The 23,205-nt window shown below is 41.3% G+C and overlaps 1 protein-coding gene across 1 annotated transcript in view; it reads right to left on the minus strand.

The window, feature by feature from the left end:
• FUNDC2 (FUN14 domain containing 2) overlaps positions 1 to 22,714 on the minus strand; it is a 77,101-nt gene extending 54,387 nt beyond the window's left edge. The window contains exons 1-2 of the mRNA XM_053698908.1: positions 22,560 to 22,714; positions 18,683 to 18,824 (exon numbers count right to left, since the gene is read on the minus strand). Of these exons, the coding sequence (XP_053554883.1) occupies positions 18,683 to 18,824; positions 22,560 to 22,578 (161 nt within the window). The 5' untranslated portion in view covers positions 22,579 to 22,714. The remainder of the gene's footprint in view (positions 1 to 18,682; positions 18,825 to 22,559) is intronic.
• Between the last annotated feature and the right edge of the window lie 491 nt (positions 22,715 to 23,205).

The following is a 23,205-nucleotide window of genomic DNA, read 5'->3' on the forward strand; positions in this document are numbered from 1 at the left end:
GAGAGAGAGAGAGAGAGCAAAAGAGAGGGGGAGAGAGAGAGAGCAAAAGAGAGGGGGGAGAGAGAGAGAGCAAAAGAGAGGGGGAGAGAGAGAGAGCAAAAGAGAGGGGGGAGAGAGCAAAAGAGAGGGGGGGAGAGAGCAAAAGAGAGGGGGGGAGAGAGAGAGAGCAAAAGAGAGAGGGGGGAGAGAGAGAGAGCAAAAGAGAGAGGGGGGAGAGAGAGAGAGCAAAAGAGAGAGGGGGGAGAGAGAGCGAGAGAGAGACACAGAGAGAGAGAGAGAGACATACACAGAGAGAGGAGAGAGAGCGAGCGAGCGAGAGAGAGCAAAAGAGGGGGGAGAGAGAGAGCAAAAGAGAGGGGGAGAGAGAGCAAAAGAGAGGGGGGGAGAGAGAGCAAAAGAGAGGGGGGGAGAGAGAGCAAAAGAGAGGGGGGGAGAGAGAGCGAGAGAGAGACAGAGAGAGAGAGAGAGAGAGAGAGAGAGCGAGAGAGAGAAAGAGAGCAAAAGAGAGGGGGGGGGGAGAGAGAAAAGAAAATTTATGCTTATCTGATAAATGTATTTCTTTTTTGACACAATGAGTCCACGGATCATCTAATTATTATTGGGAATACCTCTCCTGCCCTGCAGGAGGCGGCAAAGAGCACCACAGCAAAGCTGTTGCATATAACCTCCCTTCCCTCCCAACCCAGTCATTCGAGCAAAGTAAAGGAAAGAAAGGAACTAACAAGGTATCTGAAATTTATAATAAACAAAAATCTGTCTACTCAAAAATAGGGCGGGCCGTAGACTCATTGTGTCAAAAAAGAAATAAATTTATCAGGTAAGCATAAATTTTCTTTTCTTTTTAATGACACGATGAGTCCACGGATCATCTAATTACTATTGGGAATCAATGCCCAAGCTAGAGTACACAGATGATACGGGAGGGACAAGACAGGTAACCTAAATGGAAGGCACCACTGCTTGAAGAACCTTTCTCCCAAAAGCGGCCTCAGCAGAGGCAAAAGTATCAAATTTATAGAACTTTGAAAAAGTGTGAAGAGAGGACAGGTAGCAGCCTTGCAAATCTTTAACACAGAAGATTCATTCTAAAATGCCCATGAGGAAGCAACAGCCCTCGTGGAATGAGTCGTAACTCTCTCTGGAGGCTGCTGTCCAGCAGTCTCATATGCGAAACGTATGATACTCTTCAGCCAAAAAGAAAGAGAAGTAGCCATAGCTTTCTGTCCCTTACGTTTTCCTGAGAAAACCATAAACAAAGCAGAAGACTGACGAAATTCCTTAGTCGCCTGTAGGTAAAACCTTAAGGCACAAACCACGTCCAAATTGTGCAGAAGCCTTTCCATCTGAGAGGTAGGATTAGAACACAGAGAAGGAACCACAATCTCCTGATTAATGTTCCGATCCGAAGCAATTTTAGGAAGAAATCCTAATTTCGTACGTAAAACTACCTTATCTGAATGAAAAATAAGGTAAGGGGACTCATATTGCAATGCTGAAAGTTCTAATACTCTGCAAGCAGAAGAAATTGCAACAAGAAATAAAACTTTCCAAGATAACAACTTAATATCTAAGGAATGCATAGGCTCAAACGGAGCCCCTTGAAGAACTAAATTAAGACTCCATGGAGGAGTAACTGGCTTGAACACAGGCCTGATCCTGACCAAGGCCTGCCAAAAGGATTGTACATCTGGAACATCTGCCAAACGTTTGTGTAACAAAATAGATAAGGCAGAAATTTGACCCTTAAGGGAACTTGTCGATAATCCTTTCTCCAAACCCTCTTGGAGAAAAGACAAAATTCTAGGAATCCTAACTCTACTCCAGGAGTAGCCCTTGGATTCACACCAATATAGATATTTACGCCTTATCTTATGGTAAATCCTTCTCGTTACAGGTTTGCGAGCCATGTCCACCAGATCTGCATATCAAATCCTGCGAGGATCACCGAGGCCCTCTCCTGCTTGATTCCAGCAATGACCCGAGGAAGAAGAGCAAACGGAGGAAATAGGTATGCTAGTCTGAACGTCCAAGGTACCGCCAGGGCGTCTATCAGTACCTCCTGAGGGTCCCTGGACCTCGACCCATACCTCGGTAGCTTGACATTCTGCCGATATACCATGAGATCCAATTCCGGCTGACCCCATTTGAGGATCAGGCTGGAAAACACTTCCGGATGGAGTTCCCACTCCCCCGGATGAAAGGTCTGCCTGCTCAGGAAATCCGCCTCCCAGTTGTCCACCCCTGGGATGTGGATCGCCAACAGATAGCAAGAGTTGGTTTTCACCCACTGAATTATTTTGGTTACCTCTGTCATAGGTAAGGAACTTCTCATTCCTCCCTGATGATTGATGTAAGCCACTGAAGTAATGTTGTCCGACTGGAACCTGAAAAACTGGACCGAGGCTAACTGGGGCCAGGCCAGAAGAGCATTGAAGTTTGCTCTCAGCTCCAGAATGTTTATAGGAAGAACAGACTCTGACTGAGTCCAAACTCCCTGAGCCTTTAGGGAGCCCCAGACTGCTCCCCATCCTAGAAGGCTGGCATCTGTTGTCACTATCACCCAAGATGGTCTGCGAAAGCAGGTTCCCTGGGTAAGATGATCCAGAGACAACCACCATTGCAGAGAATCCATTGTCTCCTGCTCCAGAAATATTTGAGGAGACAAGTCCGCATAATCTCTGTTCCCTTGCCTGAGCATGTTTAACTGCAGAGGTCTGAGGTGGAACCGAGCAAACGGGATGATGTCCATTGCCGCAACCATCAGCCCGATTACCTCCATGAACTGAGCCACTGATGGCCGAGGAGTGGACTGAAGCGCTAGACAAGTATAAGTATCGGAAATCTTTGATTTCCTGACTTCTATCAGAAAAATCTTCAATAGGGAATCTATTATGGTTCAAAAGAAAGTTACCCTTGTATTTGGGATTAAGGAACTCTTTTCCAAATTTAGCTTCCACCCATGAGATCGCAGGAAGGATAGCAGCATTTCCGTGTGGTATCTTGCTTGTTGGAAGGATGGTGCCTGGACTAGGATGTCGTCCAGATAGGGTGCCACTGCAATGCCCCGTGACCGAAGCACCGCCAAAAGCAAACCCAGAACCTTTGAGAAAATTCTGGGAGCTGTGGCAAGACCGAAGGGCAGAGCCACGAATTGGAAGTGTTTATCTAGAAAGGCAAACCTTAGAAACTTGTGATGGTCCTTGTGAATAGGAACATGCAAGTACGCGTCCTTTAAATCCACCGTTGTCATAAATTGACCTTCTTGGACCAAAGGATGAATGGAACGAATAGTTTCCATCTTGAAGGACGGTACTCTGAGGAATTTGTTTACACTTTTGAGGTCTAAAATAGGCCTGAAGGTTCCTTCTTTTTTGGGAACCACGAGCAGATTGGAATAAAATCCCAGACCCCGTTCCTGAATCGGAACAGGAACTATCACTTCCAGGTCGGAGAGGTCTCTTATACAGTGTAAGAACGCCTCTCTTTTAGTCTGGTCTACAGATAATCTTGAAAGCAGAAACCTGCTTCAAAACTGTTGAACTCTAGTTTGTATCCCTGGGACACTATTTCTACTGCCCAGGGATCCTAAACATCTCGAACCCAAGCCTGAGCAAAGAAGGAAAGTCTGCCCCCTACAAGATCCGGTCCCGGATCGGGGGCAGAACCTTCATGCTGACTTTGGTTCAATGGCGGGCTTCTTGGATTTTTTTTCCCCTTATTCCAAGACTGATTGGGTCTCCATGAAGGTTTAGAATGTTCCTGCTTGGAGATGGAAGAGGAAGAATTTCCCTTGAAATTTCGAAAGGAACGAAAATTGCTCTGGCGTCCCTTTTGTTTGTTTCTCTTATCCTGAGGGAAAAGGTGACCCTTACCTCCCGTAATATCAGATTATTTCCATCAAGCCAGGTCTAAACAAGGTCTTCCCCTTGTAAGGAATCGCTACGAGCTTAGACTTAGAGGATACATCCGCAGACCAAGGCTTTAACCATAAGGCTCTGTGAGCTAGAACAGAAAAACCTGAAATCTTCGCTCCCTGTTTGATAACTTGAAGGGAAGAATCCGTAATAAAAGAATTAGCCAATTTAAGGGCTTTTATCCTATCCTGGATTCCATCCAGAGGAGTTTCTCTCCTGATAGCATCGGACAATGCATCAAACCAATATGCCGCCGCACTAGTGACGGTAGCAATGCACACAGCTGGCTGCCATTATAAGCCCTGGTGTACATACATCTTCTTGAGTAATCCCTCTAATTTTTTGTCCAAAGGATCTTTGAAAGAACAACTATCCTCTATGGGTATAGTAGTTCTCTTGGCTAAGGTGGAAACAGCTCCTTCCACCTTGGGGATTGTTTGCCAAGCCTCCTTATCTGAGTCGGCTATGGGAAACATCTTTTTAAATATAGGAGATGGAGAAAAGGGTAACCCCGGTCTCTCCCACTCCTAAGCAATGATCTCAGAAGCTTGGTCTGGTACTGGATAAACTTCCATCGAAGAAGGTACCTCAAAATATTTGTCTAGCTTACTGGACTTATCGTGGAATCCCTGTCGTCCAAAGTAGCTAAAACCTCCTTAAGTAACAGACGGAGGTGCTCTAGCTTAAACCTGAAGGATACAGCAAGCGGAATTTCACCTTCAGATGCTACTACGTTATCCTCCTCCTCCTCAGGCTTCTGTGAGGGGACATCTGGAATAGCAACAACTGCATCAGAAACCTCGCTTACTGAATTTCTAATTTTCCTCTGACGCTTTCCCTGCAACATTTGGAAAGCAGACAAACACATCTGAAACTGCAGAAGACATGAGAGAAGCGATGTCTTTTAAAGTAAATCCTGCAGGAGCTAGAGAGGAAACGCAGGGCACTGCATGTGAGGGCGGTAAAATTTGGGGCGCTTGAGGAGAAAGCTGCGGCATATATTGAACCTCGTCATTAGATTCCTGGACAACAATTGCTTTCGAAAATGCTGGCTCAGAATTTTTTTTTCCCCTATAACTTAAAGTCCTCTTAATACACGAGGAACAGAAAGGGATTGGTGGTTCCACATTGGCATCTAAACACAAGGAACAAGTGACATTTTGTAAGGCCTCTTGGTCCATACTGGTTCAATTATCAATTAAAACCATACATTTTATAATAAAAATTTCAAAGTGAAAAAAACGTTACTGTCTCTTTAAATTTTAAAAGTGTAACTTTTTTACCGGAGGTTGCAAAAATGCAAATTCAGCAGATTAAATAGAAATATAACGCCTCTACACCTCAGCAGCTTTGTTGAGGTGCCTACCTGACTCGCTGTACCGAGGCTATACTGCTTTGATTCAGAAGACGATCCGGAACTCAGCAGAAGGAGAAAGCAAGTGTTTTCCGGTCCTAGAAAAGCATGCTTGTACCAAGAATCATGCTATTCTAGGTAGATTATGAAGATCTCTTATTTGTGTATCTCACACTGAGATGCATTAAAAGTGGCACGCAACTCAGATATGATCCGCCCATCGTGGGCGTCGCCATAAGGAACAATCTCCCGGTCGGTATTTTACTAAGTTAAACCGCCGGGAGAGTAAAATCACCAGAGCCATTTACAATAACTGTCTCCCAGCCCCAGCGTCATAAGGCTGTCAAAAGTCCTCTCCATCTAGGAGAGTTTACGTGTCCCACCACAATAAAGAGCCCCTCTACTATTCTGAGCCCTTCATTATGTGAATAATTGTTTGAGATGTAGTGCTCACTTCTTTCCGAGTGTTGTTTCTGTTGTCCCCAGAAATAATAAAGTTAGCACTTACCTTATACATCTGCCTGACAGCAAGGCAGCTCACAGGCTTGAGAGGTCCTCTCCGTCACATCGACCTGTGGAGAAATAAAAGGCTGAGTAATTTCCTTCAGGCTTTGGGAGTAGGGCAGCATTGCTCTAAAGTCACCACTGCTCTATTGAAGAGACTGATATGGACTACGGCTACACCCCAGGACAAAGCAGCACAATCTTGTACTACTTTAAAAATAAAAAACTCTTGATTGAAGAATCTTTTCTAACACCTAAATTTACCACCTCCTTGCACTTAACGTAGGCAAAGAGAATGACTGGGTTGGGAGGGAAGGGAGGTGATATTTAAAAGCTTTGCTGTGGTGCTCTTTGCTGCCTCCTGCAGGGCAGAAGAGATATTCCCAATAGTAATTAGATGATTCGTGGACTCATCGTGTCATTAAAAAGAAAGAGAAGGGGGAGAGAGCAAAAGAGAGAGCGAGTGTCAGGATTGTTCCACTATACCTTTAAATTCTACCTCTCAATTCCTCTGACTTAGGATTGGCTGCTCCTCCCTTTTTAAGCATCCGAATTGCTTTCATTCATTGCTTAGTATTTGATGTATTATGTTGCTACACCTTAAATCCTGAGCCTCTCTGGAAATCTATCAGTGAAGTGAATCTTTCCATTTATCTGCTTCAACTTGCTTTCTAACCAGACAACAGAGAGATTCCGTTCCAGTAACCGGGTCAGCTGTTAACCAACTCTCTGAATCAACCACCGCAAGTATAAACACTCTTATCTCTACTAACTGCAATACCATCTGCCATCTCTGTATGACTCTACCTAAACCACAATCACGCCTCATAGTTGAACTTTTATAGGATTAATCTCTGCAGCTTCTACGCTAGGAGGGAGATTCCCTGGCGTCCACAAACAACCTTACTTCCGGTTTTCTGCATAACGGACTGATTCTCTGTAACAGGAGACACAGAGTTGGCGTCTCACCATGATTCCTGTCACAGGACTTTAAGTCAGGTACCACTTTCGCCACTTGGCAGTTATAAAAACTAACTATTGCTCTCTCACATCTGGTATCACTGCTCCACTTGTTTATAACAATCGGACGAAGTTTAAGCTGTCTGTATATTTTTCATCTAAGTGTGTAATTACATATCCGGTCTGAGCTCAAACGGTCAGTGTGATTTCCAATGTTTGCTTCAGATTCGCTCTGGAATCCCATTGCTCTCTGCAACCAATTCAAGTTAGGCCTTTCTGAAACACTGAAAGACGAATTTGCAAGGATTGAATTAGCAAAAACTTTAGATGGCATGATGAAAATGGCAACCCAAATTGACCGCAGATTGCGTGAGAGAAAGACTGAAAGGTATACCTCTGACACCAGACCTAAAGGCTTGCTGACTTCTGCAGTACACCCCTCCCACGGTTCCACGAAGCAGCAGGTAGACCTATGGAGATTGGAGTTTTAAAAGGACCACTCTGTCCAGAAGAAAAACTCAGGAGAAGGACTAAAAATTTGTATATGTACTGCGCAATCTTACTCAAGAATAAAAGAAGTAAGTCTGAACACATGATTACATCGCTCAATAATGATAACAATCCTTCTTAGTGTATGTCAACTCTTTCCTTACAGTGGGATCAAAGGTCACTGACGACTGATGCCATCATATATTCAGGTGCCTACGGAAATTTTATAGATCAGCAGTTCGGTAACGCCAACAACATACCACTGGTTAAGAAAAAAAAACACCTATTACAATCCGAGTGATAGATGGTTCCACCATTCTCTCTGGCCCCATAACACACTAGACTGTACCGATAGTAGTGTCTGTCCTAGGTCATATAGAATGGTTGTCATTCGATGTATTACCTTCCCCCCCATTTCCCTATTGTTTTGGGTTTAAAATGGCTCCACTTGCATAACCCTTCCATTGATTGGTATCCTTTTCAAATAAAATTTTGTTCAGATTATTGCAAAAACACCTGTTTCCATAATCATTTCATGATGCATACATTGTCTCAAATTTACCAGTTACCTTCTGAGTATAGTGATTTTCTGGATGTATTCAGTAAGACTGAGGCCGAAAATCTTCCACCTCATCGGGTATATGACTGCCCAATTCAACTTCAACCATGTGCCAGTATACCTTATGGACACCTATATCCCCTAAGCCAACCAGAACTAGATCACTTGAAGCAATACCTTGAAGAAAACCCGAGAAAGGGTTTCATTAGAGCTTCCACTTCCCCTGCAGGCGCAGGTATGTTTTTCGTTCGTAACAAGGATTCCACTCTCAGGCCGATAATAGATTATTGTGAGCTGAACAAACGAACAGTTAAAAATCGTTATCCTCTGCCGTTAATACCTGAATTAATTAATTGAACGATTGTCAGAAGCTACTATCTTTTCCAAACTGGATTTAAGAGGGGCTTACAATTTAATAAGGATAAAAGAAGGTCATGAGTGGCTAACTGCTTTTAGAACAAGATATGGCCTATATGAATACCTGGTAATGCCATTTGGCCTTTGTAATGCCCCCGCCACGTTTCAACATTTTATCAATTATATTTTTCGTGATCTTCTAGATGTATGCTTAGTTGTTTATTTAGACGATATACTCATTTATTCTAAAACCAAAGCTGAACACATAAAACACGTTCATTGGGTACTCTCCAGACTGAGAGTCCATAAATTGTAGGCAAAGCCTGAGAAATGCAAATATCACACAGATCATGTGTCTTTCTTGGGATACAATATATCTCCCTCTGGCATCCAAATGCAAAGAGAGAAGGTTGAAGCAGTTGAAGAATGGCCACTTCCTACGAACAAAAAAGAGCTACACTGCTTTTTAGGGTTTTCAAATTATTACAGAAAATTCATCAAAGATTTTTCCAGGATTGTCAAACCTCTTACAACATTAACCGGTGTTTCCACTCCATTCATTTGGTCCTCTGAAGCCACATCTGCATTTAACTTCCTAAAGACCCGTTTCATCACTGCACCTATTCTTCAATTTCCAGATCCCAAACATCAATATATCCTAGAGGTTGATTCCTCTGACTTCGCCATTGGCGCAGTCCTCTCTCAACAGAAATCCCTCAAAGATCCTATACATCCCATATCATACTACTCTAAGGTAATGACACCTGCCGAAAGAAATTACTCCATCGGGGATAAAGAACTTTTGGCCATAAGACGTTTGTTGGAACATTGGAGGCATCTCCTAGAGAGCACTAAGCTACCAATTACCATTTTTTACTGATCACAAAAAATTGCAATATCTACAAAGCAATAAAACACTATCTGCTCGGCAGGTACGCTAGAGCCTATATTTCGAAAGATTCAATTTTAACATTATCTACAGACCAGCAATTAGGAATGGGAAAGCTGATGCTCTGTCCCGCTTAGCCGACAAACCACTAGAGGAAAACTCTAGAAAAACCATCATACCCCCGGAACGTTTCATTGGACTTGTTACCCCACTTTTAGCAGAATTAAGATCTTATTGTGACAAACAGGTTTCGTCACCTCATCCTTCACTTCAGAAGATTGCAGGTATTTACTATCACGATACCAAGGTCTTCATACCACCCTGTATGAGACCACAACTGTTTAAGACTGTTTAAGACTTTCCATGACTCACCCTTGGCTGGACACCCTGGTATCCAACGTACCTTATAACAATTGACCAGAACCTTCTGGTGGCCAAATATGAAAACTTCTGTACAAGACTATGTGCAAACCTGTTTGACATGTGCAACCTCTAAACCGGAAAGAAGACCTCCCTATGGACTGTTAATGCCCCTACCTATACCAAGCAAACCTTGGCAACATGTATCAATGGATTTCATCGTTGAACTACCTACCTCAAATAACCAAAACACCATATTAGTCACCATAGACATTCTCACTAAAATGGCACACTTCATATCTTATCATAAGCTCCCAACTTCATCTGAAACGGCTCACCTATTCATTGACAACATTGTCAAATTACATGGCATTCCACCAATCTTAACTACCGACAGAGGTACACAATTTACTTCTAGATTTTGGACTAAGCTCTGTGAGATAACCCAGATAGACCACCGGTTCACTACTGCTTTTCACCCTCGAACGGTCAAGCTGAGAGATTAAATCAATGGCTCAAACAGTACATCAGGTGTTATTGCTCATATCATCAGCACGACTGGATGAAGTTCCTCTCTATGGCCGAATACTCATATAACAACTCTGTTAATTCCTCAACAAAATTGACACCTTTCTTTGCGAACTATGGCCATCATCCAGATTTTAACCATCTCATCTTTAGGTGCATCTGATTCTCCATTGGTTGACGATACTCTTAACTCCCTACAAGAAAACTTTAAGTTTATACAAGAGAACATTCGGAACACCCAAAAACATTATTATGATCTACGACGAAGAGAGCCTCCACCATGTTGGAGACATGGTTTGGCTCTCCACTAAAAACCTCAGATTACAAATACCATCTAAGAAACTTGCAAGTCTCTTTATTGGTCCGTTTTCTATACTTCGAATAATTAACCAGAACGCAGTTACATTGAAGTTACCAGGAACATTAAGATACATCCAACCTTCCATGTATCTCTACTAAAACCATATACTCCAACAAGATAGACTCATTCTTTGTTACCACCTCCAGTCCCCATACTTGGAGACAACGAGTATGAAGTGGAATCTATCTTAGACTCTAGATATCGTAAGGGGGTCTTGCAGTACTTGGTACACTAGAAGAATTACTCTCAGGATGACGACACTTGGGAGCCCGTATCGAACCTCAACGCTCCTAAGTTGGTCTTTCTTTTTTATTGGAGACACCCCGATCGACCTCGGCCTGTAGCTATGGGACAGCTTCCTTGAGGTGGGGGTCATGTCAGGAATGTTCCACTATACCTTTAAATTCTACATCTCAATTCCTGACTTAGGATTGGCTGCTCCTCCCTTTTTAAGCAGCTGAATTGCTTTCATTCTTTGCTTAGTATTCAATGTGTTAGGTTGCTACACCTTATATCCTGAGCCTCTCTGGAAATCTATCAGTGAAGTGAATCTTTCCATTTATCTGCTTCAACTTGCTTTCTAACCAAACAACAGGGAGATTCCGTTCCAGTAACCGGGTCAGCTGTTAACCAACTCTCTGAATCAACCACCGCAAGTATAAACACTCTTATCTCTACTAACTGCAATACCATCTGCCATCTCTGTATGACTATTTACCTGAACCGCAATCATGCCTCATAGTTGAACTTGTATAGGATTAATATCTGCAGCTTCTACGCTAGGAGGGGATTCCCTGGCGTCTACAAACAACCTCACTTCCGGTTTTCTGCATAACGGACTGATTCTCTGTAACAGGAGAAACGGAGTTGGCGTCTCACCACGATTCCTTTCACAGGACTTTAAGCCAGGTACTACTTTCGCCACTTGGCAGTTATACAAATTAACTATTGCTCTCTCACATCTGGTATCACTGCTCCACTTGTTTATAACAACCGGACAAAGTTTAAACTGTCTGTATATTTTCCATCTAAGTGTGTAGTTACATATCCGGTCTGAGCTCAAACTGTCAGTGTGATTTCCAATGCAACTCTGTGGCTGTCCTGGGCTGCAATCGTTATACAAGGTGATGAAATAAGAGGAACGCATTCTTTTGATAACGATACTAAACTCCTCATAAGTTCTTAAAGGTGTATTACTGTCAGGGTTACATTCCTCTCTGTCCCTTTAAGGATCACCTGTTCATCTTACTCTGCCCTATTTAAACTCCACCCTTTCCTATGATCTTTGCTTGGTTAATTTGTTCCGTTTATAGCAAGTGTGTACTGACTTGCACAGAACTCACCTCGCCTCACTTGTGGTATTGGAACCACTTCCCTGCTCCTTGTTAGGAACTTTTGCCACAGGACACACAAGCTGTCACAAACAGCTCTTCTAATCTGCAGCTCCTATTCCTTCTCACGGAGAACTCTGCTGCTGCCGCTGACGTCATCAGCTGTAGCCGAAGTCAGCCACCGCTCCTCTGCTCTCTCAAGCAAAGTTACCGCTCCTCTCCACACTCAAAAGGAACAGGTTGTATACAATTGAACTGTACAGATCTAACCTGCTTACCTAAACCGCATAATAGTAAATTCTACTTGTATAATCTATACTGACTGTTGCTACTAAAAGCAAAACCGCTCTCCACGCTACAGTTAATATTACATTGGGGTATATCTGGATACTTGCATTAAACCTGTCTCTACGCATCATTAGTATCTTTATTTACAAATTATCATATTACTTGTGCCCTCTAACTGCTCCCACGTATTATTCCATATATATTTATGTGTGTTCAGAATTGTGGGCAAGATTAACACACAAGGCTTTTCACTTAGGCGATCCAGTGTTTAACTTTGTGTCACAACCTGCATATATATAATCTCTTACTGCTGTTTCTATAATAAGAGGTATAACATTGAACAAGTGGTATCTGACATAAACAGGTATCTGACAATTACATGACTATGACTCCCCAAGATACAATAAGCTTATATGATATTTTGTATGCAACGAACTATTAATATCAATTCCTTTGGCTTATTGTTTCCAATTGCTTAACATACTTCACTGAATAAATTGGAATCCATTTGCTGATAGTGGGTTCTTTATCAAACTGTGAGACAAACCTACATTTTTAGGCTAATTACTCTGCAGTTGTGTTCCACTATTCAAATACTTACAGCAGCTTTACAGGGAGAGAGCAAGGGGTGGGACCGCTCTACTGCAAAAAATGGCCCGTGTACACGGGCTTTAGGATAGAGAGAAATTATATATATATATATATATATATATACCATGTCTCCAGATACTCTCCCTCCCGTCCCCTTCGTTCTGCTCACAACCTCCTACTCTCATTCCCATCTACAGGACTTCTCCAGACTGGCTCCTATCTTGTCGAATTCTCTGCCTCACTCCACAAGATTGTCCCCAAGTTTTGAAAGCTTCAAGCGTTCCCTAAAGACGCTACTGTTCAGGGAAGTATACAACCTACACTAATCTTTCCTAACCCCAGTTCCTCTCCTCTGCTAACCCCTTTAGCCCCCTTAGAATGTAAGCCTATGAGTCTAGCTGTTTGTAGATCACCTTCATAAGAGCTAACTACAACAGTGCAACTCTCGGCAGGGCCCTCTACCCATTTGATCCCTATAAGTATTACCTTGTACACTATGTCTATGTTTATAGCGCTGCGGAATATGTTGGCGCTATTTAAAAAACTGATAATGATAATTTGTACCAAACCTTCGGCTAGATTACGAGTTTTGCGTTAGAGGCTATGCAGTGCTAACGAGCAGTTTTCCCTCACCGCTCACTTCCCTACAGCGCTGGTATTATGAGTTTTTACAAATCCGTCGTTAAGACAAGTGAACATTGAGCAAAATTTTGCTCATTACCGCACTCCAATACTAGCGCTGCATAAGTAAGCGGTGAGCTGGTCCTATGTGCTCGTGCACGATTTCCCCATAGGAATCAACAGGGAGAGCCGGCTGAGAAAAAGTCTAACACCTGCAAAAAAGCAGCGTAAAGCTCCTTAACGCAGCCCCATTGATTCCTATGGGGAAATAAAAGTTATGTTGACACCCAACACCCTAACATGAACCCCGAGTCTAAACACCCCTAATCTTACACTTATTAACCCCTAATCTGCCGCCCCCGACATCGCCGACACCTATATTATTCTTATTAACCCCTAATCTGCCGTCCCCGACATCGCCGACACCTACATTATTCTTATTAACCCCTAATCTGCCGCTCCGGACACCGCCGCCACCTACATTATAATTATGAACCCCTAATCTGCCGCCCCCAACGTCGCCGCCACTATAATAAACATATTAACGCCTAAACCGCCACACTCCCGCCTCGCAAACATTAGTAACCCCTAATCTGCCGTCCCTAACATCGACGCCACCTACCTACATTTATTAAAGGGACAGTCTACACCAGAATTGTTATTGTTTTAAAAGATAGATAATCCCTTTATTACCCATTCCCCAGTTTTGCATAACCAACACAGTTATATTAATATACTTTTAACCTCTGTGATTATCTTGTATCTAAGCCTCTGCAAACTGCCCCCTTTTTAAGTTCTTTTGACAGACTTGCAGTCTAGCCAATCAGTGCCTGCTCCCAGATTACTTCACGTGCACAAGCACAGTGTTATCTATATGAAATATGTGAACTAACACCATCTAGTGGTGAAAAACTGTTAAAATGCAATCTGAAAGAGGTGGGATTCAAGGTCTAAGAAATTAGCATATGAACCTCCTAGGTTAAGCTTTCAACTAAGAATACCAAGGGAACAAAGCAAAATTGGTGATAAAAGTAAATTGGAAAATTGTTTAAAATTACATGCTCTATCTGAATCATGAAAGTTTATTTTGGCCTAGACTGTCCCTTTAACCCCTAATCTGCTGCACCACTATACTAAATGTATTAACCCCTAAACCTAAGTCTAACCCTAACCCTAACACCCCCTAACTTAAATATAATTTAAATAAATAAAATTACTATCATTAACTACATTATTCCTATTTAAAACTAAATACTTACCTATACAATAAACCCTAAGCTAGCTACAATATAACTAATTTGCATACAAAGAGAGAAGCGCTCTACCAGGAACGAACAACAGCTCAGTGGCTTGTTCTATGGCGATTTACCACCCGGAGGCAGCCTCTTTTAGACCAGTGTGCTTTTCACAGAAGAAAACTTTCCTGAAGTATATCAGTCTGATCCCGCCAAGTAAGGTCAGTCCAGCCCCGAAATACCAGGCAATTCTCCTCTGAACAAGGAACATGACAACCCCAGACGATCGTTTCGGCCTCCTATGGGCCTCGTCAGTGAGGTGCAGCCACATTCCTCTAAGCACACTGGGCAAGGAGTCCACGTCTGGTTTCCCCCATCACCCATAGGGAGACTTCCCCAGGGTCATAATAATTTGCATACAAAGAGAGAAGCGCTCTACCAGGAACGAACAACAGCTCAGTGGCTTGTTCTATGGCGATTTACCACCCGGAGGCAGCCTCTTTTAGACCAGTGTGCTTTTCACAGAAGAAAACTTTCCTGAAGTATATCAGTCTGATCCCGCCAAGTAAGGTCAGTCCAGCCCCGAAATACCAGGCAATTCTCCTCTGAACAAGGAACATGACAACCCCAGACGATCGTTTCGGCCTCCTATGGGCCTCGTCAGTGAGGTGCAGCCACATTCCTCTAAGCACACTGGGCAAGGAGTCCACGTCTGGTTTCCCCCATCACCCATAGGGAGACTTCCCCAGGGTCATAATAATTTGCATACAAAGAGAGAAACGCTCTACCAGGAACGAACAACAGCTCAGTGGCTTGTTCTATGGCGATTTACCACCCGGAGGCAGCCTCCTCTTTTAGACCAGTGTGCTTTTCACAGAAGAAAACTTTCCTGAAGTATATCAGTCTGATCCCGCCAAGTAAGGTCAGTCCAGCCCCGAAATACCAGGCAATTCTCCTCTGAACAAGGAACATGACAACCCCAGACGATCGTTTCGGCCTCCTATGGGCCTCGTCAGTGAGGTGCAGCCACATTCCTCTAAGCACACTGGGCAAGGAGTCCACGTCTGGTTTCCCCCATATACTTCAGGAAAGTTTTCTTCTGTGAAAAGCACACTGGTCTAAAAGAGGCTGCTTCCGGTTGGTAAATCGCCATAGAACAAGCCACTGAGCTGTTGTTCGTTCCTGGTAGAGCGCTTCTCTCTTTGTATGCAAATTATTATGACCCTGGGGAAGTCTCCCTATGGGTGATGGGGGAAACCAGACGTGGACTCCTTGCCCAGTGTCCTTAGAGGAATGTGGCTGCACCTCACTCACGAGGCTCATAGGAGGCCGAAACGATTGTCTGGGGTTGTCATGTTCCTTGTTCAGAGGAGAATTGCCTGGTATTTCGGGGCTGGACTGACCTTACTTGGCAGGATCAGACTGATATACTTCAGGAAAGTTTTCTTCTGTGAAAAGCACACTGGTCTAAAAGAGGCTGCTTCCAGGTGGTAAATCGCCATAGAACAAGCCACTGAGCTGTTGTTCGTTCCTGGTAGAGCGCTTCTCTCTTTGTATGCATACAATATAACTAATAGTTACATTGTAGCTAGCTTAGGGTTTATTTTTATTTTACAGGCAACATTGTATTTATTTTAACTAGGTAGAATAGTTACTAAATAGTTATTAACTATTTAATAACTACCTAGCAAAAATAAATACAAACTTACCTGTAAAATAAAACCTAACCTAAGTTACACTAAAACTACACTATAATTAAATAAATTAACAAAAATCAAATCAATTAAATTAAATTAGCTAAAGTACAAAAAAAAACCCACAATAAATTACAGAAAATAAACAAATTACAAGATATTTAAACTAATTACACCTAATCTAATAGCCCTATTAAAATAAAAAAGCCCCCCAAAATAAAAAAAACCCTAGCCTAAACTAAATTACCAATAGCCCTTAAAAGGGCCTTTTGCGGGGCATTGCCCCAAAGTAATCATCACTTTTACCTGTAAAAAAAAATACAAACAACCCCCCAACAGTAAAACCCACCACCCACACAACCAACCCCCCAAATAAAATACTATCTAAAAAAACCTAAGCTCCCCATTGCACTGAAAAGGGCATTTGGATGGGCATTGCCCTTAAAAGGGCAGTTAGCTCTTTTGCAAGCCCAAACCCTAACCGGAAAATAAAACCCACCCAATACACCCTTAAAAAAACCTAACACTAACCCCCTGAAGATCGACTTACCGGGAGAAGTCTTCATCCAAGCCGGGCCAAAGTCCTGTTCCAATCAGCCAATAGAATGCAAGCTCAATCCTATTGGCTGATTGGATCAGCCAATAGGATTTTTTCTACCTTAATTCCAATTGGCTGATAGAATTCAATCAGCCAATCGGAATATAAGGGACGCAATCTTGAATGACGTCACTTAAAGGTACCTTCATTCGTCTTTAGTTGTCGGATGAAAAGGATGCTCCGCATTGGATGTCTTGAAGATGGACCCGCTCCGCGCCGGATGGATGAAGATAGAAGATGCCGTCTGGATGAAGACTTCTGCCCGTCTGGAGGACCACTTCGCCCGGCTTGGATGAAGACTTCTCCCGGTAAGTCGATCTTCAGGGGGTTAGTGTTAATTTTTTTTAAGGGTGTATTGGGTGGGTTTTATTTTTTAGGTTAGGGTTTGTAAAAGAGCTAACTGCCCTTTTAAGGGCAATGCCCATCCAAATGCCCTTTCAGTGCAATGGGGAGCTTAGGTTTTTTTAGATAGTATTTTATTTGGGGGGTTGGTTGTGTGGGTGGTGGGTTTTACTGTTGGGGGGTTGTTTGTATTTTTTTTTACAGGTAAAAGTGATGATTACTTTGGGGCAATGCCCCGCAAAAGGCCCTTTTAAGGATTATTGGTAGTTTAGGCTAGGGGTTTTTTTTTTATTTTGGGGGGGCTTTTTTTATTTTGATAGGGCTATTAGATTAGGTGTAATTAGTTTAAATATCTCGTAATTTGTTTATTATTTTCTGTAATTTAGTGTTTGTTTTTTGTACTTTAGCTAATTTAATTGTTGTTAATTTATTTAATTATAGTGTAGTATTAGTGTAACTTAGGTTAGGTTTTATTTTACAGGTACTTTTGTATGTATTTTAGCTAGGTAATTATTAAATAGTTAATAACTATTTAATACCTATTCTACCTAGTTAAAATAAATACAAACTTCCCTGTAAAATAAAAATAAATCCTAAAATAGCTACAATGTAACTATTAGTTATAGTGTAGCTAGCTTAGGGTTTATTTTATAGGTAAGTATTTAGTTTTAAATAGGAATAATGTAGTTAATGATAGTAATTTTCTTTAGATTTATTTAAATTATATTTAAGTTAGGGGGTGTTAGGGTTAGACTTAGATTTAGGGGTTAATAACTTTAATATAGTGGCGGCGACGTTGGGGGCAGCAGATTAGGGGTTAATAAGTGTAGGTAGGTTGTGGCGACATTGGGGGCGGCAGATTAGGGGTTAATAAATATAATGTAGGTGTCGGCGATGTTGGGGGCAGCAGATTAGGGGTTCATAAATATAATGTAGGTGGTGGCGGTGTCCGGTGCGGCAGATTAGGGGTTAAAAATGTTATTATAGTGTTTGATATGCAGGAGGGCCTCGGTTTAGGGGTTAATAGGTAGTTTATGGGTGTTAGTGTACTTTTTAGCAGTTTAGTTACGAGTTTTATGTTACAGGATTGTACCGTAAAACTCTTAACTACTGACTTTAGAATGCATTACGAGTCTTGACAGGGTAGGGTGTACCACTCACTTTTTGGCCTCCCAGGACAGACTCGTAATACCGGCGCTATGGAAGTCCCATAGAAAAAAGACTTTACGAAGTTTACTTAAGTCGTTTTGCGGTAAGACCAAAGAAGTGTGCGGTGACCCTAAACCTTCAAGACTCGTAATAGCAGCGGGCATAAAAAAGCAGCGTTAGGACATCTTAACGCTGCTTTTTTACCATAACGCACAACTCATAATCTAGCTGTTTATAAGTTGGAGAAGTATATACATTTAAACTAAACTGATTAGAAAATACATTTTTACATGCGTTTTTTTTTTTGTTAACTAAAAATGCAATAATTAAATGTGATGAGGTATTATATTCAGCATAAGCATAAAATAATTTGTCTCACAGTCAACCTTGCAATTAGTGACTGTCACTGCACATTCATATAAAAAATAAAAAGCACTTGTGACTCACGTAGTTTTGCAATATGCGTGCACTTTCAAAAATGATTCTAAGTAAATGTATCACAGGTTTTAAACTGTACACAGTCTAAGAGAGAGCAAAAAGGAAAGACAACATCCTCACCAGCCAGCTGCACCTCCAACCAAGATTTGTGTTAGCACAGAATATTTTTCTGAACCAGGACCAGAGTTTTGCCCAAATATCTTGTTCCACCAACGTTTATTCTTCAAGTTCCCCAGATCCAGAGATGGAAGAGAAGAACCATCTGGAAGATGACAAAAATAAAAAATAAAAAAGACAGACAATAGACCTGCTAATATTTTATAAGGGTTTCACCTAATTTATTCTGCCCAGTAATATTAAAATTACAGCTCTACATAATCAGATACTGTTGTAGGCAGTGCTAAAGAACGTAGTGTTGGAAGCGATACTAGTTAATCTTTCATGACCGCAATAGATGAATAGCCGACCCGATAGGTAAACATCCTCTAAGTATGACAATTTGCGGGAGCAAGTCCAGCGTTACTAAGCAGCAATTGGCGGCTGACAGTGGTGGTCTTTCAATTTAAAGCACTGTATTTGGAGACGCGGTTTGTCTAATCAATATTAAAAAAAAGGAACTTAATATGGTACGAAACACGTCTATTATTGCTATAGCTATTTGTGTGCTCTTTACTCCTGTCACCTGAAGCAGATGTATCAGCTATCGGCCAGGAAACAGGAGGTTGAACCACACGTAGGTTGTATGTTTGTTTAGTGGTGTTGTCCTTTTTAGGACATTATTATGGTTTTAACTGTTGACTTATATTAGATAGTGAGTGCTTTAGCCCTTTTCTTTTCCTGTTTTTTCTCTTGTATACTTTAATTACCATCAGGTTGAAGAATGTGTGAACCAAAGGCTTCGCTGGCAAATCTTAACAAGGCTTCAGGCCCATATCCACAATGCAGCCCCAGTATATTTGATCTGTCCCTCCTCTTTATTAAAGAGATAGGAAAGTCAAAATTAAACCTGCATGATTCATATAGAGCATGTAATTTTAAGACACTTTTAAATTCACTTCTATTATCAAATGTGCTTTGTTCTCTTAGAATCCCTTGTTAAAAAATGAATGCGCACATATCATACACTAGTGGGAGCTGCTGCTAATTGGTGCCTGCACACATTTGTCGCTTGTGATTGGATAACTAGATGTGTTCTTAGAAGGGACAGTGTAATCAGGCAAGCAACAGGTAAGAGTTTACTGTATTTCGAGCTTTGGTTTTTCAGGAGTGCCAGCATATTGACAAAAGTGTGTGGACACCCTTGGGTGTTTCAGCCACACTCCACTGCTGACAGTTGCATTTTATTCAGTACATAGTTATAACATTTTCAAAGACAAACATTGACAGTAGAATGGGTTGTACTGATGAGCTCAGTGACTAATTGTGACACTGCCATAGGATTCCATCTTTGTTGCAAGTCAGTGATATTTCTGCCCTACTAGATCTGTCCTGGTTAACTGTTATTACTGTGAAGTGGAAATGTCTAGAAGCAACAAAAGTCCAGCCACAAAGAAGAAGTAAACCACACAAACTCTGAGTGGAGCTCCCAAGTGCTAAAGCTTGTATAAATCGCCTATCATCTGTTGCATCACTCACTACAGAGAGTTATAAACTGCCCTGGAAACAACACAAGAACTATGCATTGTGAGCTTCATGGAATGGGTTTTCATGGCCCAGTAGCTGTACACAATCACATGCACAATGCCAAACGTCAGCTGAAGTGGTGTAAAGCATGCCACAACTGCACTATGGAGCAAGGGATAGCTGTCCTCTAGAGTGATGAATCATGCTCCACTATCTGGCAGTCTGATATGGAAGAATCTAGGTATGGTAGATGCCAGAACACTAGAAACCGGAATGCAAAGTGCCTTTTATAAAATATTTTGTAGACTGTATAATCTGAATTTCACCCTGATAAATTGAGCAATAAATTAGAAAAAAAAATGTAAAACTACGGACACCAAGTTAACTTTATGCATAAATGTGCATTGCACAGTCATTTTGACAACAAATGGTTCCATTTTGTTATTGGTTTTACGCTAATTTAAATCCAGGCTACTAAGAACATCTCCAAATGAAAAACAGATATCCTCATTGGATATGTAAATTAGTATATACTTAAAAATATTCATATATATATATATTATATATATATATATATATATATATATATATATATATATATATATATATATATATATCACACAAAGAAAGTCCAGCACTCACTTACAAGCTCTCAGCTAAGATTAAAAGCAAAAATGGAAGAGTTAGTTCGCACTGTCCCCAGAGTCACAGGCACTTAACCCCAGAAAGGTCTGGGTGCAAGGCCGATAGGGAAAATTACAAAACAAATTAATACAGCACACAACGAAAGTCCAGCACTCACTTACAAGCTCTCAGCTAAGATTAAAAGCAAAAAAAAAAGAGTCTTTGTGTGCTGTATTAATTTGTTTTGTAATTTTCCCTATGGGCCTTGGGACCAGACCTGTCTGGGGTTAACTGCTTGTGACTCTGGGGACAGTGCAGCTTTCTGAGAGTGCTATTGTGCACACAGGACTATATATATATATATATATATATATATATATATATATATATATATAGACACATACACACATATATACTGTATATATATATACAGTATGTGTGTGTTTGTAGGACATTTAGTTTTCATTAAAGGGATATGAAACCCCAAATTTTTCTTTCATGCTTCAGATAGATCAGACAATTTTAAACAACTTTCCAGTTTACTTTTATAATCAATTTTGCTTCATTTGCTTTGTATCCTTTATTGAAGAAGCAGCAATGCACTACTGGGTGTGAGCTGAACACATCTGTAAACCAATGACAAGAGACATATTTGCAATCAGTAGCAAGCTCCTAGCTCCTGAATCCTCCTTAAAATCCTTTTTTAACAAAGGATACCAAAAGAACACAAACTAGATGTCAATTGGAAAGTTGTTTAAAGATTTTTAGGGTTTTTCTATGTTCCTTTAAAGCTCTAGGATGTGATGATTTTCAGTGATATATATTTGCACATAATAGGGTGTATTATAAAGGGACATATGGTTCAGATAGAACATACATTTTTAAACAACTTTCAAATTTACATCTATTATAACATATTATGTTATCCTTTGTTGAAAATCAGGAAGGCAAGTTCAGGAGTGTGCACGTGTTTGCTGTTTGCGTTCTGTCGAGAACTGCAATTCCTCGAAAACTGCAATCTGACGTCACTTCTGGTGAGTCTTCTATTTTAATATCTGTTTTGACTCTGTCTGGGGGGGCGCACCGCCAATCCTCTGGCATACACCCCAAGTAAACCTTGGAGAATGAGGTTTAAAAGGGGGGGCTCTGCCCAGGCGGAGGCAAAGTAGATAGTAAAGATAGGAAATTACAGTGCCCATCTGATTGGTTGTGAATCCTGACACTAACTGGACACTGACCAATCAGATGTAGTGACAGGACGTCAATTGCAGTTTTCAATGAATTGCAGTTCTCAACAGAACACCTGCAATATATGGCAGCAGTTTTGCAACATTGTTATTATTTCATAAGAGCACTAGATGTCAGCAATATATCCTGTCATGTAGTGTTCCAGACATATGCCTATGTAGATATCTCTTCAACAAAGGATAAAATGAAAACAATGCAAATTTGATAACAAAAGTAAATGGGAAACTTTTTAAAAATTGTATTCTCGATCTGAGCCATAAAAGAAAAAAATATGGGTTTTATGTATCTTTTAATGTTTAGGCCTATACCTGATACCATTAATTTGGTTAACATACAAGTTTAGTATCACGGCTCAAACACATATGCGTATCAACCTTTAGGGCAGCCAATGAGTTTAATAAAGATAGGTCTTTAGAAACATGGGACACCTCCGTGGGTGTTACTAAAGGTGTGTGTGGGTGTGTCCCTGCGGTGTGTCTGTTGCTAAATAACACAGTCTCACCGCTTGCAGAAGCCGCCATCTTTCCTCAGGGTGACCGCGGTGACGTCACCAAACCTCGTTAAAAAGCTGCCCCGCAGACACGTGCTACAGACGGCCAAGCAAATGCCGACATGTTCATCTGGGAGAAAACTGTATCTACTGACAAGCCAATAACATTGTACCCACAGCCAGCTCAGCGCGGCCATTTGTGCATTATATATCCGCCTTTTCCAGAAAGAACCAATCACGGTTATAGGTTAATAAAATCCACCAATAGGAAGATTTGTACAGAGCTGATGCTGTTAGCATCAGCATGAAATAGCTTTTGTATATAACAGATACCGTCAAATAAGTTTAAGGCTTTAAGCTGCGCAGATGAAATTATTGCTATTATCTTTGTTATTTTTAATTTACACAAGTAGAAAGCTGAGTAACTGGGTCTCAAGCAATTAGAAGGATAACAATGTGAATAAAGGAACCGATAGATAATTCTAAATAAAGAAGGTGGGAAATGAAAATGGGGAATGTACTCTAATTTGGTCAATGCGCCTTCAGGTATTCTTCTATATACCAGCAAAAGTACTTTTATGACAACCTGACTATAAGGTGTGATTGCCACTTGACTCATTACATCATCAGCACAGGTCATTCTAGATTTCACTGACTG

Source organism: Bombina bombina, chromosome 1 (assembly GCF_027579735.1).
Source record: "Bombina bombina isolate aBomBom1 chromosome 1, aBomBom1.pri, whole genome shotgun sequence".
Taxonomy (NCBI): Eukaryota; Metazoa; Chordata; class Amphibia; order Anura; family Bombinatoridae; genus Bombina; species Bombina bombina.